The sequence below is a fragment of the Leucopleurus acutus genome, assembly GCF_964270905.1.
Source record: "Leucopleurus acutus genome assembly, chromosome: 18".
Lineage (NCBI taxonomy): Eukaryota > Metazoa > Chordata > Mammalia > Artiodactyla > Delphinidae > Leucopleurus > Leucopleurus acutus.
This window is the reverse complement of record NC_139160.1, coordinates 32,635,256-32,662,243: the sequence shown is the minus strand read 5'-3', so window position 1 is coordinate 32,662,243 and position 26,988 is coordinate 32,635,256. Positions and strand designations below refer to the sequence as shown.

Below are 26,988 nucleotides of genomic sequence, written 5' to 3'. Positions count from 1 at the left end.
GTGATTTGACTATAGATATAAAAATGCTAAAGCACACTTTATATTTCGTCTGATCGTTTTATAGGGGAAGATGTAGAAATTTATCTCTTTGGTAAGTAATACAGATACTCTCTTTATGGTCAAGTTAATTTTAATAAGTTTTCTTTGAGTGTACTAATTATGACTGGTTGTTTTTATAGTTTTATTTTTATTCCTATAAATAATTCTTTTTCCTTTTGCATCTTATTGTAAGGCCTATAAGATAGGATAGTGTACATATTGATATTGTGAAAAAGACTTCTTCATTCTTAATCTCCTAAGAATTTAGTTTTTTATTTCTTGCTAAGTAGCAGTAAACATTGGCTGAGCAGTTGTATAAAGGAGAGTAGAGAAAATGACCTCTCAAAGATTTTTGAGGCTGGGAGATTGAGGACCTAAAGGTATATATGATATTGACATGGTTATACAACATATAAAGGAAGGTGTGACAGAAACAGTCTCATGACTTCACTCAACGAATATTTATTGAGTTTAATTATAAGTATAAAGCTTTGGAAAGGTGATGAATAAAATAGAAAAGGTTCTCACTATTAGTGAGCTTCCAGGTTGGTGGGTATTATTGAGGTGTGTGATACTACATTTTGATAATTTTGTATTACAGTGTGATAATTGTTGTGGTAGGAAAACCCTATGTGGTTTGTAAGCCTATAGATCTTGTGTGGCCAGGGAAGACTTACCCAAGGAAGTAAGAGCTAATGTGAGCCCTGATGTATTAGTGTGAGGCAACAAGGTGAGATGGCCGAGGAGGAGGCATATATAAATTTTTTCTTTTTAATAAATTTATTTTTATTTTTGGATGCATTGGGTCTTTGTTGCTGTGTGCGGGCTTTCTCTGGTTGCGGAGAGTGGGGGCTGCTCTTCGTTGCAGTGCACAGCCTTCTCATTGCAGTGGCTTCTCTTGTCGCGGAGCACAGGCTCTAGGCACGTGGACTTCAGTAGTTGTGGCACGTGGGCTCAGTAGTTGTGGCATGCAAGCTCTATTGTGCAGGCTCAGTAGTTGTGGCACACGGGCTTAGTTGCTCTGTGGCATGTGGGATCTTCCTGGACCAGGGCTTGAACCCATGCCCCTGCATTCGCAGGCGGATTCTTAACCACTCCGTCACCAAGGAAGTCGTGGAGGCATATATAAATTTATTTTGAATTTCCCATAAGTATCTGAAGCTTAATACCTTCAAAACCAAATTCATCGTTTTTGCCCGTAAGTATGTCATTCCCTCAAATTATAGTACTTTGTTGCTGGCTTGCAAAGCAACAGAACAATGTCGTGATCTTAGATATATTCCCCTCACTCATTTCCTTTGTTCAGTCAGACACTAATATTTTGGATTGTGTTTATATATATATATATATATATATATATATATATATATATATATAAAATACATATTTTTTTCTTTTCTTTCCGTTACCCTATTTTCTACCTTCATTTAGGAAAGGCTTCGGTTCTTGCTTGGATAACTTCAGTAGCTCTACACTCATTTCTATGCCTCTAGTATTTATCTTTCAGTCCATTGTCCACACTGCTGCTGGTTGGGTTTTCCAAAGTGCAAATTTGATTATGTTGTTTTCTTATGATAAATACTCAAATAGCTCTCTACAGTTTTTAGGTTTTACAAAAAAGAAAAAAGCTTCTTGGTTTATTGTGAAATTCCTTTCAACAGTTTCACTCCTGTCTACCTCCAGCTTCATCCTGTGCAGTTTGTTCTCATACCTCCTTTTGTGCCCCTTACAGGGGATGGCTTGTCATTCATGTACACCCTGTGCTAGTCACTCTATTTGAAATGCAAGCTACACTTCTCAGCTAATGACTCAAGTTCTTTAAACCTGAGATTGCACATGCCTCCAGTCTTTCTCTCTTTATTGCTGGTAATTTTCATAGATTTTGGGTGGTTAGTTTGCTTTGACTTTGCCACCAGACACTGTGCTTACTAAACACAGTGATCATACTCTCTTAAACTCTGTACCCCTAGTTCCTGCTACTCTGAGAAACACATAATAGTCATGCTATTAGATATTTATTGAATACAGGAAAATGATGGTATGGGACCAGATATCAGGGGATACTTAGATATTAGGTTAATGAGTGTGGCTTTTATAATGAAGCCACTGAAGGTTTAAGAGCAAAGGAGTCATGATATGTGTGCTATCTTTTAGATGGAACAGCAGTATTCAAAAATCGAAGTTTGTAGAGAAGATGATAATATTGGCTTTGAAAATACTGGAATGCTTTCTTAGTCTTGAAAAATGTTCATTAGGTTGGAAATATATTTATAGACTGGTTTACAGTTTGGAGTGTAGATGTGAAGCTGAGCTGGTGGTAGGGACTTGGAAGCCATCAGTGTATGGAGTCCCTAATCCTAACCCTGAGCCCAACCCTAACTCTCTCAAGGCTACATTTGTGAAATATTTGTATTTTCTTAAATGATTATTATTATTTTTTATTTTTTATTTTTAAAAGGCAGTCAAATACTTGTTCTTGATTATGAGACAATACTCTATTTGAATTCACCTCTGCTAGTAGAGGTTTTTAGTCATGATGATGGCGAGGTGAAGGTGTTTGAATACAGGATGGTGACTTGTGATGAGTGGCTGTATCAATTAGAAAACTCATTCGATTCACCAAATTTTATTATTTGCCTTCCTCCCACAAAGTGTTGCACTAAGGACTTTGAAAGACTAATTTATCATTAATTTCCCAAAGATTAATGGTAAATAAAATGGACTTTATCCTCTTAAACTGTTGTTGAAGGTTAGAGCCTGCATCAGGTCCTTAAACCTCATGATGTTGTAGTAAGAAAAAAGAAAGTAATTGATGCATTTACAAAGTGGAGTTATTTATTAATAAATAAATATTAAAGTGGAATTCTTTTAAATCATGTTGATAAACTTCAGACAAGTTTCAAGTATAAGTTTTTGCAGGTAGGGGTCAGGGAATTCAGTACAATGCCTAGCTCTCTATTATTTTACACAAAGTTGCAATGATATTTAGGGACTTTTAAGAAAAATGCCAGGGTTCCGGATAACTGTGGGCCCAGTTTGTTCTGCTGAGAGGAGATGGTCACAGATTTCATTTATGGCTTTGTCTGCTCCTTTGCAAATGAATGATTTTGGTGGGACCTAGAGGGACCTAGAGAAAAGCTGTGGGTGACTTAGCAAAAATCCACCACTCCTTTCATAAAAGTTTATGTTCTACCAACAGATCATTAGAATCAAATTTCTAGATGAAGAATAGTGCTTTGTATTTTCATCTTACTCTCTTTCTTGTGTGTTTTTGTTTCTTTTTTCCTTTTCAGTTTGAAAAAGAGTTTACCGACCACCAAGAAACTCAGGCTCAATTGCAGAAAAAAGAGGCACAGATTAACGAGCTTCAAGCAGAGTTACAAGCTTTTAAATCACAGGTAAAATACCATCTACCTGGAGTGAATTTGGGTATTGAAAGCTCACCAGGGGAACAAAGGTCGTATCATATCTTCATAGCATCAAAATGTTGAAACTTTAATTTCCCTTGTATGTTTTCATATTATTGTTTATATGTATTTCTATTCCGCTGTGTTTATTTTTAAAATGATTTTGCCCCTTTTTTTCTGCTTGCATTTTTAAGAACGTCTAAACTTTTACTAATCTACTTCCTTATGTTTCGTTTGGGTTTTGTACCTGATGTCACGTGTTTGCTAGGTAATTAAGCGTTAAGGGTAAGAAAGTCTTTTATTCTTAGACTTGTCATTCATCACTGATCTTTATCCCACTACAGAAAATTATTGCTCAAGCTATTTATTTTTTGAAAACCTTCAGCCTATGGGTACCTTGCAGTGAAAGATAACCTCTAGCTGAATGAGAACATTTTCTGATAATTTTTCAATTTCCAAAAGTAAACATTTAAAACATGACAAAAAAGAGAGCAAATCTGGATTATGGAGCAGATAATACATACACTCACATATGCTCTCTACACATAAAGCATTTAGGTAGCAAGAAATACATCATCTGCATGTTTTAAATGGATGAAAGTAAGGAAGTAGAATTTTCACAGCTAAATTTTTTCTTGTAGATTTACACATAAGATGATGAGCAATAAGTATAGTTTTGCTGTTTTCCTTTCATCCTAATTTATGGTTATGTTGAAATAGTCTTAGGTATACTATTTCTTATGTTATTTTGAGAGTTTGTTTTCTTTTATACTTTAGTGTATAGTTTTGTTGCAGAGTCTGTCTGAAGATACCCTAAGAGCTATATGTTAGTGTTCAGTTTTGGAAAAAAAAAAAATAGAATCTATCTACAAGAAAATTCCCACTGATCATCTTTCTTTAGTGCTGCAAGAGAAGGTACCACAATTTATTGAAAGTTTTCATCTTTCTTATGTGGCTCCTTGTCTCTCATATTAAAAAAAATTTGTGTTTTTTAATTTCAGATTGAGTTATAGACAATGACTGAAATATTCATGAAAAGTTTTTCCTGGTCTGGGCTAGTATAAATTTAGACTTTCCTTTCTTTTTAATTTTTCCCAGTTGAAGCATTACTCGTAAATCTACTCTAGAAAATTTCAATTTATAGAAAACATATTCACCATCTTTGGATATGTTATTGCTGCATGTGCTTTTATGTAAAATGGGAATATATTTACATTTTGAAGCAGATTAAATCAAGGAATCTCCTGTGTTGTTTTAAATTGTGTACAGTGATGACCTTTGTTTATGTCTATTAGAGGAAAGCCTGTAATTAGAGACTTGACACTGGCCACAATTATTCATTTTTGAATAACAACTGACAAATACTTCCTTTGGATAAGTTTGTATTTCTCATGAAATCTATGCATTTGTCTTAATATCCTTCTCTTTGATCAAAGCTATGCTGATTATAAAGGTTATGAATAAAATATGTTTTATTATCTGTGACTTCATTCCTTCAGTCACTTAACAGCCAAGTACTGTTAGGTGCTGGGGATAGAATGGGGGGCAAGGTGGTCACAGTGTCTGGCCCCATCAGTGATAAGTCTGTCACACCCATCAAAATCTAGAGCAGAAATTCAACCATACCTTTGTTTTAAGACATTAATTGTTAACCATAAATGTATACTGAGTGTGAGTATAATGTACATACATCCTTAACATTGAAAGGGCTGTGCTATTCATGATCACAGCAACCCAGCATAACACTAAAGTGATTCTTCTTTATACTTAATGTTTTTGATAAGGCATGTTTTTTGACTGTGGTTTCAACTTCTCTTAAATACTTTTTCTTTGTGCTGACCTTGGATATCGATTTCAAGCCTTTATACATGATCTATTTTCCATAATTGTGCCATAAAACTTTTAAATGATTTATTAATACTCCTATAGCTATATGGCTCAGAGTTGAAGTTAGTAATTTCAGGAAATAACCATATCACAAAAAATTATTTATCAACCCAGATCACCTTTATGATAGTAAAAATGCATCTATTGTTATTATGCCATGGAAACATAAGGACAGAAGTGCCTAGTGGTCACAGGGACCAGATCGTGAGATGCTCTGAAGGTCCTACTAAGAATCTTAGATTTTTTTTCTCAAGGGCAAAGGCACGATGTGGCAATATTATTTACCTCTCTTTTTCTGGATCTTATTTTTTTTTTACTTACCACTTAAATGCTGGTGTCCTGTAGAATTCTGTATACAAACCTTTCCTCATGCTGCATACTCTGGGTGAACATATCTACACCCATGCCTTCTTCAGCTGTCCTGTAGAGACTGCTGACTTTCAGATCTTTTAGGCCCATGTTGCCATTTGCCTCCTGGACATCTCCACCTGGTTGGCCATAACTACCTCAAAACGGGGAGTAATATTTCTGACAATTACATTTTTATGAAAACAAAAGCTATAATATTCTTAAATTGGGAAAAAAATCTTTGAAATTTTGTTTTTAGGTTAAACCACATGACGTTACTGAAATTCAGTTGTTTTTGGTTTAAAATAATACCTTATTTTTGAGAAAAGTGTACTTTAACATGTTTTATAGAGAGTTCTTTGTCATATTTCTTCTTTTTCTTTCGCCTATAGTTTGGTGCCTTGCCACCGGGTACCTATTTGCCTTCTTCAAAAGAAAATGGAACTGGCCACGCAGCACTTCCTCCACCGCAGCCACTGCCCTCTTGTGGAGGCTTGCCCCCTCCCCCCCCACCTGCACCCCCTCCCCCCCCACCTGCACCCCCTCCCCTTCCAGGAATGCCCATGCCATTTGGTGGTGGTCCTGTGCCTCCACCACCTCCCCTGGGATTTCTCTGTGGACGAACCTCTCCCCCACCACCAACCCTGCCTTTTGGGTTAAAACCAAAGAAAGAATTTAAACCGGAGACCAGCATGAGAAGATTGAACTGGTTAAAGGTAAAACAGAAATAAATAGAGAAATAATACTGTTACCCAGATTAAAACTTAAATATAATTGTATTTAGTTTCCAATGGGATCCCTATTCAAAATGACATTAAATAAACAGGCATTATTTTAAATAAAAATGTTGAGTCAAAGCCCTTTGCTATTGACTAAAGCTCTCTGGTTTATAAATTGGGTAGGAATTGATATTAGTTGTTACCATGGGATTTGATTGTAATTAAATTGCCAATTCAACATTATTGTGGTTATACTCTGTATTTTGAAGTGTTTTTCAAAAGTACAAAAAAATAGTATTCTTAGGAACTTTTTTATATTGATAGCTATTGGGAAAAGTATTACTACTTGTCAGAAGTGGATAGTTAGTCGAGACATAGGAATTCTGAATCCTGCAGAATGATGGTTCCATGGTCACATAAATTGAGCATTGCTAAAGACTAGGAGAAGTATAATTGAGAAGAAACAAACTTCATTTCATTCAACTTCAAATTCCCAACTATTTGAGAGCGGAACCTTTTTTTTTTTTTTTTTCTCCCTAATAACACATTAACTTCCTGCAGAACTTGTATTTCATTGAACATACTTTGGGAAAAAAATCTTACAGAGATTACTTCATAAACATCTACTGGCAGCTCTGGGGCACTGGGTGTATACATGGTGATTGGGTGTGGGGGACAGATGAAACACTCAACTGTGTGTGAATCTATCTTCTCTCTGGCTGCAGATCAGACCTCAGGAAATGACTGAAGACTGTTTCTGGGTAAAAGCAAATGAAAATAAGTATGAAAATGTGGATTTGCTTTGTAAACTTGAGAATATGTTTTGTTGCCAACCAAAAGGTAAGTTTAATATCTTGGTTATTTGTTACTCTTAGTATTTTAATATTGTAACTTTTTATATGCTTACCTTTAGAAAGTATTATTTGTGTCATATAAATGGTATTTTTTTATGTTACTAATGGATAAATGAATAATCCAATGAATAATCTGAAGTTAATTTTTTATATAGAGTATCAGCTGAACAATTTTTAAAATACAAATGATTTAATACAAAACTTAAAAAATTTCTTTATAATACCTTCTTTGAAGATATTCTAAATTAGACTTTCATAAAGGAGGGTATTTTCAGAGAAAATTTTGGTGTGAAAATTCCCTGTAGTCAATGAGAAATAGAAAAATGAAAACAAAATGTAACTCTTCCTCTAGTCAGAATTTTCCCACCCTTTAATGTTACAGTGGCTATCACATAATTAATTAGTATGACTCACATGGGATAGAAATATCAAATTTATAGAGCATCTTGAAAATTAGTTTGAAATAGGGTCTATGAGTAGATTATAACATCTTTTCATTAAATGCAATGGAATTCATTTTCAAAAGCCATCACAGATAGCTTTTACCTGTACAGTGTGATTTTTCTCTTTTTAACAATTATATTTAGGAATTACTCTTGTCTGAAATTTGATTTTTTTCTTATCCAGTGTCATGGGCCTACCACTTATGTTTCAGGGCTGATATGCACATATACTGTTCAGTTCATTTTTAAGTAACACATTTTAGGTTTGTAGTACAAGGCACTTAGGTCAGTCATTATCTTTTTTTGTTTGTTTTAATTATTTTTTAAAATTATTAGTTTTTTAATTTTTGGCTGCGTTGGGTCTTCTTTGCTGTGCGCGGGCTTTTCTCCATCTGGATGGAGATGGGGAGGCTTGGTATAGACAGAAGAATTGATTTCTTAAAGTGCCCACCGTGTACTAGGCACCATGCTAGATGCTTTATATACGTGATTTAACTTGATCATCACAGCAACCAAGGGATGTTGGCAGATAGCAAAAAAATCATTTGCTTTCCTTTGAAATGCTTTCTAAAATATAAATTAAAAACTTAAAAAAAATAATTGTAAGTTAGAAACTCTAAAAGGTAATTGTAAATTAGATTTCTAGAATTTGTGTTAAATCCAAAGCCTTTATCAGATATTTTGGAACACCATTGGTCTTGACCAAAATAGTAAAAATGATATATTTTGATCTTTGAAAACCAGGGGCATTTTCTTAGCAAGCTTACCATAGGAAAACTTGTGAAGTAAGCAGATCTTAATTTTATCTTTTGATTATGGAGAATCAAAATTTTCTTTGAATAAGATTAGTGCACTCTTCAGGCAATCAGGGAAAATATATGGCAGTTAAAATGTGTATTTACATGTAAAACACTTCAGAATTTCAGATTTCATAATCTGGAATTGATTAGTTTTCCCTCTGCTTTTCTAGTAGGTAGAAAGGGTGGTACCTAAAAGCTATTTAAGTAATTCTGGGATCCAGCTTCTCTATTTTTTTTCCCCTCTTTACTCTGATTACTTTCTTAATTAATGAGGCTCAAAAGGGAAACTTGTTAGCATGTCTTTAATTTAGCTGTAGTGTTAGCCATAAATGAAATAATTGGACCTTTAAAAAATTCTTGTCATCTAACTTTAGTCTTACGATTTAAGGTTGAAAAAAATCAACATATTTGCTCAATCTAATACTAGTTGTAAAGGTTAAGGTGAGGAAATAATGATCCTTTTCTGAATATTCCATATATCAGTGCCTCTCTGGATTGGTGCATGCTTCCACACTGCCCTGAATCTCTCCTTGGTTTGACTTAGAGGCTGGCAGAGGCTATGACTTCTTTTCTCTCAGCTCAAATGCTGCTTCCTCTTTTCTGGGACCAGTAGATGATATTTCCATAATCAACAGAAAGATAGGGAAGCCCAGGGTTGTAACGCAGGGCAGTGCCAACATTTCACAATGCCAGCAGGTGGCGAGCTGAGAAGGTGACTATTTTTGGTTCGGATTTTAAAGAATAATTCCTAGAAAGCATTATTTGAGGAGCCTTAAGTGTTCTTTTTGGCATTATTAGTATTTCATTAGAAAAGGCTATTCATTGCTGCTTTCAGAAAGACAGGATTTCAGTAGATATTTTATAGGAAAGGTCAGAAAGGAAGGTAAGAGAAAAGTTCTTAGAAAACTTGGACAAGACAGAGGCTGGTGGATAGGTTGCTCCTTGTCTCTTTATTCGTGGCCTGGCTGCGAATATTTGCCTGTTTCACGTGACACCAAAGGTTACTTTGAATCAATTTTGTCATTTCTGCAGAATTCAAAATTAAACCTATTATTCATTGTTGAGTTCCAGGTAGAAATATAGTTGCTCTCCACTCTCTAGCAGGCAGGGGGAGATAGAGGCACGGGCTGCTAGTTGATTGTCATCATTGGCTTGCATCACAACTTGGCAGGGAAGGACAAAGAATTCAGATTAGTGAAGAGTTGTGGATTTTTAGAGAAAAGTTTTTTTAAACTTTTTTTTAAATTGAAATACCTGTTTGGACTAAGAACCAGGGCTCTTTCTCTGACATAGTTGAATGTTCCATTCCAGGCATTTTAAATGGTAGATGCCAATCTTTGTGCTTCCTAAGCATTTGAAATTGGCAGAAAGGAAAAAGAAAGAAAGGAACTGAATCCAATAATCTAAAAAGAACCTTGGGATTTTCTCTCATGTTCTTTATTTTTTGTCCTAAGTATGGCTATTTATTTTACACTGCTTTAGGTTTATGAGACATTTAGGTTAAGATTGTTGGGTTTCAGAGGTCTCATAACCTGGGAGTTGGAAGAGGAAGAGGAACTAATAATCCCTATTGAGTACCTGTGGTATACCAGCCCTGAGCTGGGTCTTCTTCATGTGACTTTGTTTAAACTTTACCACATCTCTGCTGAGGTTTTTCTCTTGGTCTACGATTGCAAAACAGTTCTAACTCCCCACAATAGCACCCTGCCCCACTGACTCATAGATGGAGCAAGATGTTATTGGTAAGCGAGTTGGACATTCCCTCTTAACTCATGTTGCCCTTTATTATATTTCTTCCTTTTTTTCCAGTTAGATTTTACTTACTTTGCTTTCTAAACTAATCCCTTCCCTGTGACTTTTATAGCATTGCTTCAATGAAGCGTGCCTTGTGTCATATCTTTTTTTTTTTTTTTTTTTGCGGAGCATAGGCTCCGGACGCGCAGGCTCAGCGGCCATGGCTCACGGGCCTAGCAGCTCCGCGGCACGTGGGATCTTCCCGGACCGGGGCACGAACCCGTGTCCCCTGCATCGGCAGGTGGACTCGCAACCACTGTGCCACCAGGGAAGCCCCCTCGTGTCATATCTTAAGGAGTACGGAAACCCCCCTCTAAGCCATTTCCTATGAAATCAACATTTTTTTTTCTGATTCAGTAGTATCATTTTCTTTTTTATACTTTATTTCCCTATTAAGTATCTCACTTTGTTTTCCTTGCTTCTCTCCATCCTAAACTTTTGAGATACATCTTAGCTTTCCATAGTTTAGATTCTTTTGAAAATAACATGTAGACATTTTTCCTGGTCATCTTTTTCTTTTATTTTTCTCATCTGCCTCTTTAATTTCTTCTGCTTTTTCTCTTTATCCTATTTGGCTACCATCGTTCAAGTCGACAAGTATTTACAGGGGACACGTTGAATGTGAGGCCTTGTGTTTAGCACTGGGGACACTGTGGTGAGGGGCCCTGTACTCATGTTACTCTGTGGCCTTGGTGAAGCGCAGTCAAGTTCGCAGGTGAAGTCTAAGAACAAGGAGTGGGACAACCAGTACTGATCTTGATTGTAGAAAAGACTGCCATGTTTTACTGTCTCTGGCTTCTGTTAAGACTTAACAAGGTTATAAAAGAACATTGTTTGTATATCTCTCAGAAATTTAATCACAATGTTCATATACTATATTGAACATTTGGTATCATCAAAATAATGCTAATGACCTGCATATTTTTTACCAGAGTGGAAGCATCTGTTGGTTAATTTTTACAGGCTGTTGGAAAATGGATTAACGTATACTAATGGGTTATTGGTGTTGGATTTATCGACTAAAATTAATATTAATTACTTTCATTATTCACAAACTGTTAACTTAATAGGGATTAAAGGGCTTTCTGAAAGTATATGAATAGTCTAATTCTCATAGACTTGATTTATTATGAAAATGTGATTCCACAATTGTTAGCTTTCTGAAGTAATCAAATTTTATAACAGGTGCATCATATTTGCCAGATAGGGCCAATAAACTGGTTTATAAATAATTTCTCAACTGAACAGTTATGGCATATGGAAACAGTTAATGGATTATGTACTTAAAAACAAATCAAGCTTCGATTTCTGACATCATAGTTCAGTGGACAAAGTATTGGGGTAGGGAGTGATAAACCATGGAGTATCCCTGTGACTTGGCTGTGTTCAGTTTGTTGCTTTGTATCTGAAACACAATTTATTCCTCTGTATGAACCAAAGTGTATAAAAAATCCTGAACTACCTCAGAAGCCTACATTAAGGTGAACAATATAATTTATAACAGAAGTATGGTTCTTGAGAGCATGTTAATATAGAGATGATGCCAAAATGAATGTAACATATGTTCAACATCTTAAAGGTTTCTGAAAAGACATTTGACAAACACTAGTTTGGGAAGATTGGGGAGGAAGTCAGTGGCAAATTAAATATTTCCCTAGGGATTTATTTTGGTTCTTGTCTGTGGCTGAATCTGGAAAGAACTTAAGGAAATTATGAGATAGGTCAGGAATGTCTTGCTTGTTTCACCATTAGAGAGTATCTCATTGTTACCAATTATATTCTCTGTTGGGTTGCAAAAGAAACAGAAATTTATTCTGAAAGCTTTAGAGAAATAAAACCTATAGAGAGAGCGTAAAGAAAGGGATTATTTAGGTTGGAGCCACAGGCAACTTTCAAGTCCACAAAATGCTTCAGTTACACACTTAGTTACCCAGCATATCTTTGGCATGGTGTGATAGAAGGTTTAAAGGTCCCTGTAAATAGGCATGTTTCTTATATATTGTACTGATGCTATAAACAGAAAAGGAGGAGGCTTGGACTTGTATGTATTGTATTGGGGGGGGTATGCCCATAAACATGGCTTTTTTTCTTTCCTTTTTCTATTCTCTTTTTTTCTTCTTCCACTGGAGAAAAGAATGGTATTAGGGCACTGGATTCAACTAGTGTCACTTGACTAGTGGTAGATTGGGGGATGCTGTCTCCCTTCCGTATTACAAGTAGCTCATCATGGTATTTTAATTCTGGTAGCAGTTTTCAGTGGTGCGCCTGTAGCTGTCAAACCTTAACAAAATTGTAAGGTCATTACATGCCATTGTCATCGCTTAGGATTTTGTCTCTTAGGATTTCTCTTCCATTTCCTGCATTTCCTTCTTCTGTCTTCTTCCCCATTTACCCTGGCATCTCTTGTTGCTCTCTGATTGCTCAAAGTGCATTTTTCGACAGCCTTGTCTGCAGTATGTTCTATCACTCAGGACTCCCACTCATAGTTAGTGCACACCATTGTTCTTCTGAAAATATAAATGAGGCTCCTCCTTCTGAATGTGCTATTTTAATCTTAAAGTAATATTTTGTAAATCTGGCCATTCACTTCCTCTCTTCTCTACTCTCTCTGACCCCCATGCCCTCCTCCACACACACCACTTGCCAGGCTTGGAAGAGAGAGAATCACATGGAGTTAGCACTGTACCTGGATCCATCCCTGGAGCACAAGGAGGGAGTGGGATCGTGGTAGGAGAGTCATAAGGAGATAAGCGCTTCTTGCTGGATTCCATGCTATAGGAATTTGATATTAAATAAACAGTGTAGTAAATTCTTTTGTAACAGAAAAAAAAACTTTCTGTGGAAATAACTTTATTGTAATTTTATAACTTTGAATTTCATAACTTAGGTTTGGAGGTGATTATATATTCATGTGTTTAGGTAAGCTGGGTGGTGGTGTTGTTTTCTTGGTCCCTCAAGGTTAGGTCATTTGGGCATATGCTCTGATACCTTGAACATGTTCTGTGTTTACCACAAGCTTTCATGGCTGTCATGGCATCTGAGGAGAATGCCAGTTTAGAGACCTTTGCTTATCACAGCTCTGACTTGTCTGAGTAGGTGTCTGTGCCTTAAAAGAATGGATATTTCAAAGTCAGACACACACTACACCAGGAGTTCTTAACTTGAGGCCTGTGAACTTGGCTAAGAAAAAAAAAAATTAGCATCATCACTTTCATTAACCTCTAACTGAAATTTAGTTTTTCCTTCAATGATAAATATAGGCAACAAACACAGCAGTACCTATGTCGTTTCTACCTGTAAGGTTCATACGTACTTTCATATCACATGAGAATTGCTTCAGGTACATTGAAATATCATTGAAACTCATCACTACTTCAAAATTAGAGTAGTTATTAGACCTGCAGCTAGACCTTGTTACTTAAGACATTAATAAAGAAGCATATTTTGTCTGTTGGGTCCTCCAGGAAGCAGATGCTGAGATGTTGAAGTGCAGGAGGGTTTTTTTAAGGGGCAAGGGATGGGTTATGTATGTGAAAGGTAAAGGCGGTTCAGAGCAGGACTAGGCAGGAAGAACCTGGGACTGTGATGCAAATCTGAGAAATTTTCTCAGCCAGCGCAGCTGGGAGGGAGTGCTGGAGCCCAGAATGCCTGTCAGAGGAGTCCCAGGTTGGGCCGTGATGGCCAGGCCTGGTTACTTCTGCCGTGCTCAGTCCTTGGCTGGGGCTCCAAAACTGAGGAGGGTCCTGAGGGTGCTCATGGCTTGGAGCCTGTCAGCTAAGTGTGTTCCTTTGTAACCGAGTGGAAAGTTCTTTCCTAAAGGGAGATCTGAGCAGTCCATCTCCATGGTTGCCATACCTGTTTGTTACCAGTCCATAAACAGTGCATTTTAATAACTGCGTTCGAGAACAATTTGCTTCCTTTGAAATCTTATGTATTTAAATTATACATTTAAAAATTATTCTGAGAAGGGGTCCACTTCTCTGATTGCCGATGGGCTCCATGGCAAAAAAGGTTAAGGACCCTGCTGCAGCATGTAGAGGTGGGAGTGAGGTGGAGGTCAGGGGCCTCGCCTCAACTGCTGCCTATTCACAGGTATGTGGTTTTTGGGTTTGTTTTGTAATTTAAAGGGCTAGTGTGTTATTTGTAATGAGATATTTTATCCAGCTTAGAATAAGTTTTTATGGTGGTTCCAACATCTGGCCATCCATTTTTTAAATCCATGTTAACAGGCCATAATGCATTTGTTTATAAAAGCATATATCAAAAATGGAAAAAAAAATAGAAAACTTATTCCCTAATTAGACAGTAATAAAACAACAGTATTAATAATGTGTCTTTCTTTTTAGCAGTTATGTTTACTTCATTTATATCGTTTTATTTGCTCCTCAAAACAATTCTGCAAAGGGCCCCAGGCAAATGTTGTATACATTTTATCAGTAAGAAAAAGTTGTGCTCTTCAAGTGAAGTTCAGCTAAAAGGAGCCGCCACTGTGAATGGAATACAGATCTGAGTGTAAAGCCATTGCTCCTTCTGCTATGCCATGCTGCTTCTCTGATTAAAAGAAATCCTATTATGTTTTATTTAAAGTGCTCTTCTTTGATTTAAAATAATTTTCCTCTCATCTCCTGCCACCTTACCACTGCCCCACAGCAGTTCATCCTCATCCCACAATTTATATTAAAGGCTTTAAAAACCTGCCGTTTTTTATTAAGACCATCTTTCATCATTTGGTACCTCTCTTTACTTCTGTAAGTATTTGAACTGTAAATACTAACATCACGCTGTGGAGTCTGCAGGAGAAGTGAGGCACTGTGGAATCCACCTACAAGTGTGCGACCCCAGCCCTTACAGCTGTAGGTCTTTCCTCTCTAAAATGGGGGAGTTAAGATCCAGCTCATAAGTTTATTGTGAGGATTATATGATGAATATTTTAAAACATATTTTGCAATGCCCAGTTCATTGTAGCAGCAGTTGTGGCTCGTGGGCTCTAGAGTGCAGGCTCAGTAGTTGTGGTGCACGGGCTTAGTTGCTCCGTGGCATGTGGGATCTTCCGGGACCAGGCCTCAAACCCTTGTCCCCTTCACTGGCAGGTGGATTCTTAACCACTGTGCCACCAGGGAAGTCCCTGGCCTTATTTCCAAATGAAGCTTTCTAAACCATGAAACTGCTCTGTTAATGGACCTATGTTAATAGCCACTTAGGAAGACTTTTAGAATACTGGTCTATACCTCTTGTTTCTTTCATTTTTGTGTACATCTTAACTGTCAAATGCTTTATTAAGTTTCTGTAGAGAAGGATCTGTTGAATCAGGAATAAATGTAAAGACCTGTTTGGGATTTTATTTCCCTCTTTTTTTAAAACTTTTTCTGTGATTTTTTTTTTTTCTTTCAGTTTATGTCGTTAATGGAGCTGGTGCCCATTAATGGAGCTGGTGTGTAATTTCATGAACTTTAAAAATTGAAAAATTTAACTTTGTTTTTCTTGGTGTGATTCTGTTTTAGAGCATTGAGCTGATGATTCGAGAGTGATCTTGGAAAGCTCATTCAGTTCTTTATAAAACCTTACTGGATCGTGTTAATAATTCCTTTTTTTTTGTTTGTTTTTTTTTTTGTTTTTTGCGGTACGTGGGCCTCTCACTGTTGTGGCCTCTCCTGTTGCGGAGCACAGGCTCCGGACTCGCAGGCTCAGCGGCCATGGCTCACGGGCCCAGCCGCTCCACGGCATGTGGTATCTTCCCGGACCGGGGCACAAACCCACGTCCCCTGCATCGGCAGGCGGACTCTCAACCACTGTGCCACCAGGGAAGCCCAATAATTCATTATTTTTGACACTTATTTACAGTTTCAACCTAACGAGGATGGTACAGATGGCTTAATGTCATTGTGGAACTGGGGCGCATTAAGGCATAGGGAACCTTTAGTTGATAGGCAAATAAGAGTACCAAGTAGAGCTGATGGCCTAAATTCCCCCCAGGGTTTGCAGGAAGGATGATAACTGTTCATTTTCTTCGTTTCATAGAGTGTTAGCATGATGTTCACAGGAGTGATAATTTCTCAAGAATAGGTTACTCCTCCAGCTCTGTGATGTAAGCTAAAGAAATTATTTAGGTCAACTGTATACAATTGTATTTTATACATATGGTTTAGCCTAACTCTTGTTTCCTGAACTGGTGACAAATTAAGGAAATACATGAACAGATGTCTGGAACTTAATTGAAAATGGGTGTTGGTATATCTTCTTCTCTGACAGCCTGTCTAGTAATAGATAGGGGAGGCAAAACTCTTGAAGTGAAAAGTGTTTATCTCAGAATGACTCACAGCCCCCAAATCTAAGATTGGATGATGAACTTAGAAACTTACATCCTGCATTAGTGTATGTAAATCGATTTTTTCTGGTGACTCTGTGAGAAAGTTTGCCTGCGGGAGACAGTACCCAGTTAAAAGTGATTTAAAAGGGAAGTCTGGTGGTTGGTAGTCCCAGAGTTAGTAAGTTCAGTATCCCAGTGATGTCAGGACTCTAGATTGGCTTCTCATCCGTTTTCCTCTCTTTCCTTCCAGTTTCAGCATAGTTTAGCTGGCAAAGGTGGGAGGAATTATTATGCTCACAGGTGGGGCTTTGTCTTAGTTTTTTATTGCTGCTCTAACAAATTACTCCAAATTTAGCAGCTTAAATAATGCAAATTTACCATCTTACAGTTCTGTAGGTTAGTCTCACTGGGTTAAAATCAAGGGCTATGTTCTGGAGGCTCTCAGGAGAATCTGTCCCTTGCCTTTTCCAGCTTCCAGAGGCTGCCCACATTCCTCAGTCTGTGGCCTCCTTCTAGATTCTTCAAAACCAGCAGCAGTGAGCTGAGTCTTCCCCACCTGATTTCCTTGAGTACATGCTTCTCAGATTCTGACCTATGTCAGGAGAGGTTCTTTAAAGACTCATGTGATTAAATTGGGCCCATCTGGATCGTCCAGGAGACTCTCCTAATCTTAGGGTCTTTAACCTTAACCACACTGGCAAAGTTCCCTTTTCCATGTAAGGTAAGATATTCACAGACTCCAAGGATTAGGACGTGGACACTTCTGACAGAGGACGGGGTTTGGGATAACTGGATGCCATAAAATTGCAGCATTTCACAAGGTACTTGGCCCTGTTGATTCCGCTCATTAAAATTATGCCAGTCTCCTTTAGCCCTGCATTCCCTTTATAGGAATGTCATTTTTGGGTCCTGGGGCATTTTGGCTTAACTGTTTAAATCATTTGTTCTGTTCACTAAATGTTTATTGAGCTTTGGATCTTTACTAATCACACCAACATATGTTTTTGTTACCACAGCCACGTGCCTTTCCGGAGTTTTAGGAAAAATCCTCATATGTCTAAGTGCCAGGAATGATTTTTCCTCTTCTTTATTTAAATATACTGTATTAAATTAATGTGAAAAGGTATCACAGCCTACTGTATATTTTCTAGTTTGTAATGTATACTATTAATTTCATTTTTTCTAAGATGTTAGTAAATTCTGTATATATGTTTTTACTTAATTTTTTTTTTTCCCAAGCCAGAAATACCCTTCAAAAAGCTAGGGTAAAGAACCACTGGTATTTAAAAACAAATTGGTTCTTGACTTTCACTTGTTACTATGTAAGGAAGAAAGAAAGACTGGTTCTAATTTAGAAAAAGAAATGTGTTATATTTTATACATTATAAACTTGTGGGAGATGACTGTTTCTATATTGCCTTGTTGAAAAACTTAATTCCCTCACCTTAAAGTTTAATTATATTTTAAAATACAGATTGTTACTCTTGTTTTACGATGTTTCACAACATATTTTTATCTGAATCATTTATTATATTTATGTAATATTTATATATTTATAAATATTTATATAATATTTATATAATAGGGACTTCTGGAAGAGGGACCTTTTCCTAGTCCAAATATTACTCAGACCTAATATGAACATACAGTTTCATTACAGGCTGGGAAATGTTATTATAATTGCATATTTCACTGGATAATTTAAATACAATATATAAAAAGTTTATTTTAATTGGAAAAATTTCACCACTGAGGGATATCACATTTATCAAAAGATCTAATACAACCACATTTCACACAAACTAAGCAATTTATTTTAATTTAATTATTGGCTCAGTTACTTGCCAGTCTACTCTTCTGTCATCGTATTGTCTGAGACTTTTTCCTCCTGAAGCAGGGCTCTTCTCCCTTCTTTAATCTTCTTTTCTTTTTCGATTAGAGAACCAATTATTTTTGAGGGTTTCACAGGTCACAATGGGATAGTTTGGCGTTCTTGGTCCCGTTAGTGTAAGATTCAACCCAGAAGCGTTGAAATAGCCAGTGGGATAATTGTGTTTGTTTTTAAATGATGGACATTAGTTTTTAGAGCTTTTGTTTAAAAATTATCCTTTTTCTGAATAATATTTTTTAATTTTCCCAAGTTTTATTTAACTTCATTTAAAATCTTATCTATCTGTAAAAGTGAATATGAGTTTTTAAAATTGACCAGTCATTTGTATTTCCATTAAACTTAAGCAGATTTATCTGCTTTTAATACCAATAGCAAGGAAAACAGCAGTTTGTATCAACTTCAGTGTGGTAACAGTACTTTTGTAATAGAATTTACTCTATATGTGTGTATACATACATATATGTATATATATACATATATGTATATATCTGAAAGAATACTGTTCTGTAGACTAGGCATCCAAAAATGACTAATCAGTGGATTACTGGTTTTTTCTTTTTTAGCTATCATTTTTCCTCAGCAGGATTGTTGAGTGCAGAGAATGAAACTGACATGATGGTCCCATGCCCACTTTTGTATCTCTGAGGTGTGCTTTGTCAAAAGAGCCATTTTCGTCAGTGTGTTCTTGATGAATAAGCATAACCTGCAATCTCAGTAAATCAAAATTTCTCATTATTCTTGATTATTCTAGAGTTATAAGAAGGCCAGAACAGCTGGTGGAAGCAAACAAGAATGAGAGAAAGGAACTGACTTACAAAGTAAAGGAGAAGTGGGTGCTTGCTCAGCTCCTAACTGGGCCTGGTCTTCACATTATAAGAGTTAGTGTGAGAAGCTGTTGCCTGGAGAAGTTAAAAATCTAATCCTCAAGGTCGCATCATTAGAAAGAAGTTGAAAGTCAAGGGTTTACTTCTTAACTTCATGCCTCACGTTCGCTCCTCTGTCTCCTGTTGGGACACTAGAGAAAAGGAGGGAGGGAAAGGCGTGGGAGCATGTTGGGGGGAGCCTGGGTGGAAGTCGATACGCATCGGTGTGGAAATGACCTTGAGACCAGCTACCGTGACTAACAGTGCAGCATAATGACGTATCTTCTGTTTTGGTCCTTTAAACTTTAGAAGCCATGATAGCCATTTCACTCATTATGTACTTTCTTCAAATCTTTTTTTTTGTATTGTTTTCTCATAGTCTTTCTGTTTTTAAGACAGTAATATAAACTGTCTTCAGATTTATCGTCCCTACAGGTCTCCCACATGTGCATTCATTCTAAGGGATTAAAAGAAAAAAGGCCTTCCCTGTCTGGCATTTGTAGCCTTGTGCATTCAGGTCCAAATTGTATTTTTAGCTGTATACTTCTTGCTATTTTTCTATTCTACACACCATTCTCCGGTAAATTTGGTCTACTTTTTCCATTAAATTTGGCCATGCATTGCATTGCCTCTCTCTGTGTCATCACTTACTCTGAATGTTTTAATTTGCAGTCCCTACCCATTCTTTATCTCCTAGGAAAATTCCCCATGGGAGCCTCTGCTGCCTTGCTGCCGATGTGTCCTTCCCCAGGTTAGCACTGGAGAGCCTGCCTGGCCTCCACCTCTGTGCAGCCGTCCCGTCTGCCGTTACGTGGGCCAGCCCTTTCTGCTGGGAGAGGGCTGAAGCTTTGGAAACCACTCTCACTCCTGCTCCTCTGCTTTCTCACTTCCTCTGCTACAACCTTCGTCTCAGTTCTTTCATTGCAGTCACACTGGAGAGCCTCTGTGATTCACCTCAGGCATACCAGGTAGACTCCTGCCTTGGGCTCTTTCCTGCCTGGAACACTGTTATTCCAGGTGTCTGCTCGAGTGAGCCCCTTACCACCTCCAAGTCTTGATTTAAATGCCACCTTCTCAATGAGGCTCCTGTACTTACCCCCAGTTTAGTACTGCCACACTGCCTGTGTTCGCCCACAACCTCTCCAACCCAACTCTCCCTACCTTGTTTTTCTTTTTTTAAAATACCATTTATCACCTTCTAACATATTGTTTATTACTTATTTAGTAGGTATGCATTTGTCTTTTTCTCTCTCCGCACCAATTGGAATTTAAACTCCTTTAGGAGAGGGATCTTTGTTTCGTCCTAAGTACCTAGGGAACTGCCTGGCACCTAGTGGGCACCAAATTAATGTTGGCTGAAATTAATGTTTTTTTATTCCTTTAAAGCAGAAATATAATAATTTCAACCTCCTCAAGCAAACTGTCTTTTTTCATTTTAAGCAAATAGGAATTTTGGAAGGAGAGTAGAATTATTTAAATGATCTAGATTCCAATTAACTCTACCACTGATGACTTTAGCTCTAAGTGAATAATGGGCTAAATTAGGTAAAAAATTCAGAGAATAATGAAGGTGGTTGAGAGTCGGGTAAGTTCAGAATCTAGATGCTAAAATGCTTCACCTTTTTTTCCTGTTTTAGCAGCAAGAATCTGTATAAGAAGGAGGAAAAAGTTTAGGTAAATTCTGTTATCGTTGGATGGACCTTGATTTGATGTCTACAAACCCCAGGAATAACTGTTAGCAAACAGATTGTAACACATTTTATTGTTCATAGTTTTTTTTTTCCTTAAAATTGCTCCTTTGTTGAGTATTGATTTTTTTATAGTTGTTGTTAATTGAGGTGCAATTCACATCACATAAAATTAACCAAAGTATACAATTCAGTGGCATTTAGCACATGTGCCACCACCCCCTCTATCTAGTTACAGATGATTTGCATCAGTCCAAAGTAAAACCCTGTACCATTAACCAGTTTCTCCCCATTGTCTCTTCCCTCCAGCCCTGGCAACCACCAGTCTGTTTTCTGTCTCTGAATTGATCTAAGCTGGGTGTTTGATTTAGATGGGATCATGCCATACGTGGCCTTTTGTATCTGGCTTCTTTCAGCTATCAGTTTTGAGAATCGTCCACATTGTAACATATATCACTACTACGTTCCTTTTAATGGCTGCATAATATTCCCTTGTATGTATTATACCATGATTTGTTTATCCATTCTTTCTTTGATGGATTTGTGCTGTTTCCTCCTTTTGGCTATTGTGAATAGTGCTGCTCTGAACATTTTTGTACGTGTGTTTGTTTGAGTACCTGATTTCAACCCTTTTGGGTTGATTTTTTTGAGTGGAATTGCTGTATCCTATGGTAATTCTATGTTTAGTTTTTTGAGGAACTGCCAGCTATTTTCCAAAGCAACTGAATTACTTTATATTCCCACCAGCAACATACAGGGGTTCCAGTTTCTCCACATCCTTGCTAATATTTCTTTTTCTTTTTTTTTTTGGATACAAATAATATTTAAATATAACAAATTTATTGAGTGAAATGTGGTATAGGATTCAAAGGTATTATAATTGGGAAGCTTGCAATTTTACATGAAAGATAAATGTTTTATGGGTTATTCTGTATTATAACTATAAAGTATTATATGTGTGTTAGTAATCAAGCAACAAAATATTACTTATGTTTTTATCAAAATTATGTAAAGATAATTCACTTAACTATTTAAACTGCTATAAAACTATTATGTTAGAGAAAATTTAGAAGTGGCTGAAAGAAAAAATACTACCCTAAACACTACTACCTTACTTGAATTAATTATAGGATTTGACTGTATTTCCTTTTATCCTTTCAACATTTGTATATGCAGTATAATTTTTTGTTACTTTCATACATACTTTCTATGCTAAGTAGCTTTTATTATATCTTGACTGACCATATTACATCAAGTCATTATATCACAACTATTAGACATATTTAAAAATCTGTTGGTTTACACTGGGGTAATTAGAAAAGACCTTATGAAGGAGGTAGCTTCACCTTGCTGACCCCATACATAATTCATTTCTTGACTTATGTGTCATTTTCTTAGAGACATACCTTCTCTAACTTCCCAGATTAGGGTAGATCCCTTTGTAATTCAGTCCCACATTGCCCTTTGTTTTTCATTCATTACACTGGTTTGTGATTCAAGTAAAATTCATATCTGTTTGTTTATTTAATGTTTCTTTTCCTATTAGATTGTAATCTTTCCATGCACAGATACATGTCTTCTCCCTACTGCATTCCCTTTACTCAGGCCAGTGTCTGATGTTAATTGTGCTTTATAAGCCAGTCGGATGGATGAGTGAATGAACACACAAGGAGAGGGAGCTGAAACTGTGAACATGTTTGCTGGGCACGTTTGGCAAATATGTAGGCTTGGAAGTTAAGAGTACTGATGGAGTGTACTTCAGTCTCTGTGGGGATGGGGAGATGGATGGGACAATGATGAACCTGGAAGATGAACCTGGAAAGAGGTTCATGTCACTCATTTATATATATTAAGTTAATAATTTAAAATATTAAATATATTAAGTTCTATCACAAAGGTTGGACTGTTTTGAATAAATGTATAACATGATATAATCTATGCTTTGGCATGAAAATTCAGTATCGAGTTGCTCTGTGACATAGTAGAAAGTCCAGGGGCTGGAATATCAGTTAAGAGACTAATTTAATTACCAGGGGATTGGTGATGTAGTCCTGAATCTAGGATACTTCCATGGGAATGCATACATATGAGAGAGATTTGTGGATGTATAAGCAACCAAGTTTAGATAATCATTAGCTGATGGACTTTGGAAAGAATTGTAGAACCATGGGGTAATTTAGGTTTATAGCATGAATTAGGCTGGTGTCTATAGATTCTAGGCTGAAGACAAATGGGTTTTTATCCAGTTGACTTGAGATGCTGTTATGGATCTCCAGCATAGGGTGGCAAAGCTTTTCTATAAAAGGCAAAATAGTAACTATTTTAGTCTTTGTGGGCTTATAGCTTCTGTCATACTTACGCCCCTGTGCTGTTGTAGTACAGAAGTAGCCACAGACTCTATTTTACCTATTGGTCATGGCTGTGTTCCAGTTAATAATTTGTTTACAAAACAAGTGGCAGATGGGCCTTGGCCCATGGGCCTATAGTTTGCTGATCCCTGGGTTATGTTACTGAGGTCTTATTTTAGATCATATTGAATATTATTAAAGCATAGTGGATCCCAATGTAGGTTATGTGATTTCCTTCAACAAGGATCACTAATTGGAAATAGGACTGCAGAAACAGACATTGTATTTACTTAGGTTTGGTGATCCACCTCCCAGACATTTGTGGTTAAATGTCAAATAAGCAAGACGGAAAAGACATAGTAGGAGCTACCTTAAGAAGTTTGATCTGGAAATCTAAGGTGGGTGGTGAAAGAAATAAAGGCTGGTGGAGTGTCAGAGGGAAACTAGGTAGAATTACAGGGTTAGAGATTTTATGAATGCTAAGAGCAGGTTTCTTGGACATGAGAAGAGTAGAAAACTGTGGAACATTAAGTGCTGTGTCTTGGAATGCAGTTAAGTCCCCTACATGCAAACCTTAACGTTGTGAACTTTCAAAGATGTGAACGTGCATCTTGTTCCAGCAAGGAACCAGAACCTGTGCCATCAATGTCAGGCGTGAGTGAAATCGCAGCTTGCCCTCCGTCTCCTATTGCTGATGATCCTTCAGCTCTACCATCTCCCACCTCCTCTCCCTCCTCCAGTCAGTAACTCTTCTTGCCTGTTCGCTCAATGCCAGCTCCTGTATGCCAGCTGTTGTACTGTACTACTGTACTTTTCAAGGTACTGTAAGATTAAAAATGTTTCATTTTTTGTGTTTGTTTTTTATATATTATTTGTGTGAAAAGTATTATAAACCTATTACAGTACAGTACTGTGTAGCCAATTGTGTTAGTTGGGTACCTAGGCCAGCTTTGTTGGACTTAACGAACAAATTGGACTTATGAATGAGCTCTCAGAACGGAGCTCTTAGGGGACTTACTATAAAAACCTTTCAGAGATAGGTCTAATTCTAACAATCGTGCAGCCAGAATGTTAAAATGAAATAATGGAAATAGAAACAAGATTCTAATGCAGAAATTAACAGTGAAAACCTTCAGTTTTTGAATCAGACTGCCTGATTGGAATCCTATCTCTGTTTTTTTTTTTTCTGTTTGTTTGGGTTTTCTTTGACTTTGGATACATTTTCACTCTTTTTCAGATTAACTTCAATTTTCTCATTTGAAAAAGAAGGTTAATAGCTTCTTAAAGTATTATTAAGAGACTATGTCTATTGAATACCTAGCATGATACCTGATTCACATTACTTCATAACTGGCAACTAATTTATCATTATATTAATTTCATTTTATTTGTATTGCATCATGGCAAAGAAGTAGAGTAGCTGTTGAAGCTTTTATTAATGGGACATTGGACTGGATATTCTCTAAGTTCCCTTCTATATCTAGGATTTCTTTTTTATTGATATCATTCCAGGTTTCTTCAGTGGTATTAATTTATCTGAATTCACTTTTTTTTTTTGCCGTACGCGGGCCTCTCACTGCTGTGGCCTCTCCTGTTGCGGAGCACAGGCTCCGGACGCGCAGGCTCAGTGGCCATGGCTCACGGGCCCAGCCGCTCCGCGGCATGTGGGATCTTCCCGGACTGGGTCACGAACCCGTGTCCCTGCATTGGCAGGCGGACTCTCAACCACTGCGCCACCAGGGAAGCCCTGAATTCACATTTTTAAAGCATAGTATTTAGTCCCACTTTTTTTAATAAAGAATAATCTTATGAAATTTATTACAAAACAATGTTATTAGAAAGATGTGAAACTCTCCCTTCCCTCTTGATAGTCTTTAACTTAGATCATAGGTTTAGATTATGTCAGATGGTACTGCATCAAAATTATTGCTTCTGTTAATGCAATGGTGCAGTAACTGGGGTCGATGGCTGCCACTGGTTTATTTCAAAACAGTAAAGTGTTAAAAGAACCAGACAGTGGGCCATGCAGAGTTAAAGTTAGGATCACTGTTTTTGCTAATGACATTTTCTTAACTGTTTTTTGAAAACTATTGAACATGAGCATATGAGTTTTTATACTAATTGTAATGCATTGCTGTACCCCATAATCTATGAGAGTGTTCACCTCTGCACTCTGCCTGTCCAGCTGTTGTCTTGAACAATTATCAGCGAATTATTATTCTGGTATGAGCTGTGTCATGCTTGAAAGTGGTATGAAAAAAATGTTAATGAGTGTGCATGAATGTCGGTTGATGAAGGTTAAGTGGTTGCAGATATACTCTCTGCATTCTTTCCTGTGAATGTTCAGACTGAGGCAATGGGTTCTGATGAGGGATTACAAACAAATGGTGCTGATTGACAGTTTTTGATTGAACATTATAGTGGTATATAAAGGCAGATTGTGTGTTTCAGCTGAACAATAGACACAGTGTTGTTAACCCCCAGTGCAGCACCACACTTCAGCCATCAGTTTTATTTTATAATTTCCATTTTTTTCTATTGTACTAGATTTTCACATTCTCTCATTTTATATTACACATTATTTTAAAGATGTGCCTGGCAGTGGTGGTGTCGTTTAACAAATTTTTCAACATGTCTATTATGTACTTATGTTTTTTTAGACTAATAACTGCAAATTTAAGTATGATCAAATTATTGTATCCAGTAGCTGTTCATGTTGATAAGCCTGGGCCAATATTCATCAGCAACATGTCCTTTCCTTTGTGTCTGTTTGCCTGTATTTTGTTATTTGTGTACTAATTAAAATTAGCTGTGTATATATTCTTTTGGAATCTTTCGGGTTGATCTTTGCGAACATTGCATTTCATATGCTATATATTGAACAAGAACTGTACTTTTTTTTTTTTTAAAGAAATGACAGTATAAGGAACAATATGAAGTAGTGTTGATAGGGCTTTTGTTTCCTCATCATTTTCTTCATTACTGGTAAACTAAAACTTGGTGTTCCAACTGGAAACTATGCTTTGTAAAGTGTAAAACGTTATACAGATATTTGTTTTTAACCTTTTTAGCCAAAAGGACCACCCATAACGATCATAGTGCTTTGCATCTTGTAACAGAAAAAGTAGGAATGTTTGTTAAATAAACATTAACTGGTAAAGTTAATAGGATCTATAGTGATCATTTTATCATTTAATAGGTGAAAAATTTGATGGCTAAACATAGTAGACTTAAAGCCTTTGCCAATAGAACCGTCATTGGATGCATTTGGGTTATTTGTTGATCATCGAGAAATATTTTCTTTCTTTTTTCTATTCCCTATAATTCATTGCCTACTTAATGTAAGAGATTTTAATAATAACCCAGAAGGTTATTCTTAATTTTTTTATATAAGCATATTTTTAATGTGTAAAACTTGCTTTTAAAAATTTAATTTATAGGTTTAAATAAAAATTAATTCATGATTATTATAGAAAATACTCATGCACACACCCTGAGTTCTGAAAGAAACAGGACAGGAATACCCACCCGTACCTCTTGGCACTTGTTCCCACATCTATTCTGCGGATCGATACTCCTCTGCAGAAGAGGGGCCTTCTT

The 26,988-nt window shown here is 36.7% G+C and overlaps 1 protein-coding gene across 4 annotated transcripts in view; it reads left to right on the top strand.

Annotated features, from left to right (window-relative positions):
* The window catches only part of DIAPH3 (diaphanous related formin 3), a gene marked incomplete at both ends in the record, with an annotated part of 563,043 nt that overhangs the window by 206,730 nt on the left and 329,325 nt on the right, over positions 1–26,988 (top strand). For all 4 annotated transcript variants that reach the window (XM_082859704.1, XM_082859703.1, XM_082859702.1 and 1 more), the window contains 3 exons: positions 3,333–3,437; positions 6,074–6,397; positions 7,126–7,240. In XM_082859704.1, the coding sequence (XP_082715830.1) occupies positions 3,333–3,437; positions 6,074–6,397; positions 7,126–7,240 (544 nt within the window). The remainder of the gene's footprint in view (positions 1–3,332; positions 3,438–6,073; positions 6,398–7,125; positions 7,241–26,988) is intronic.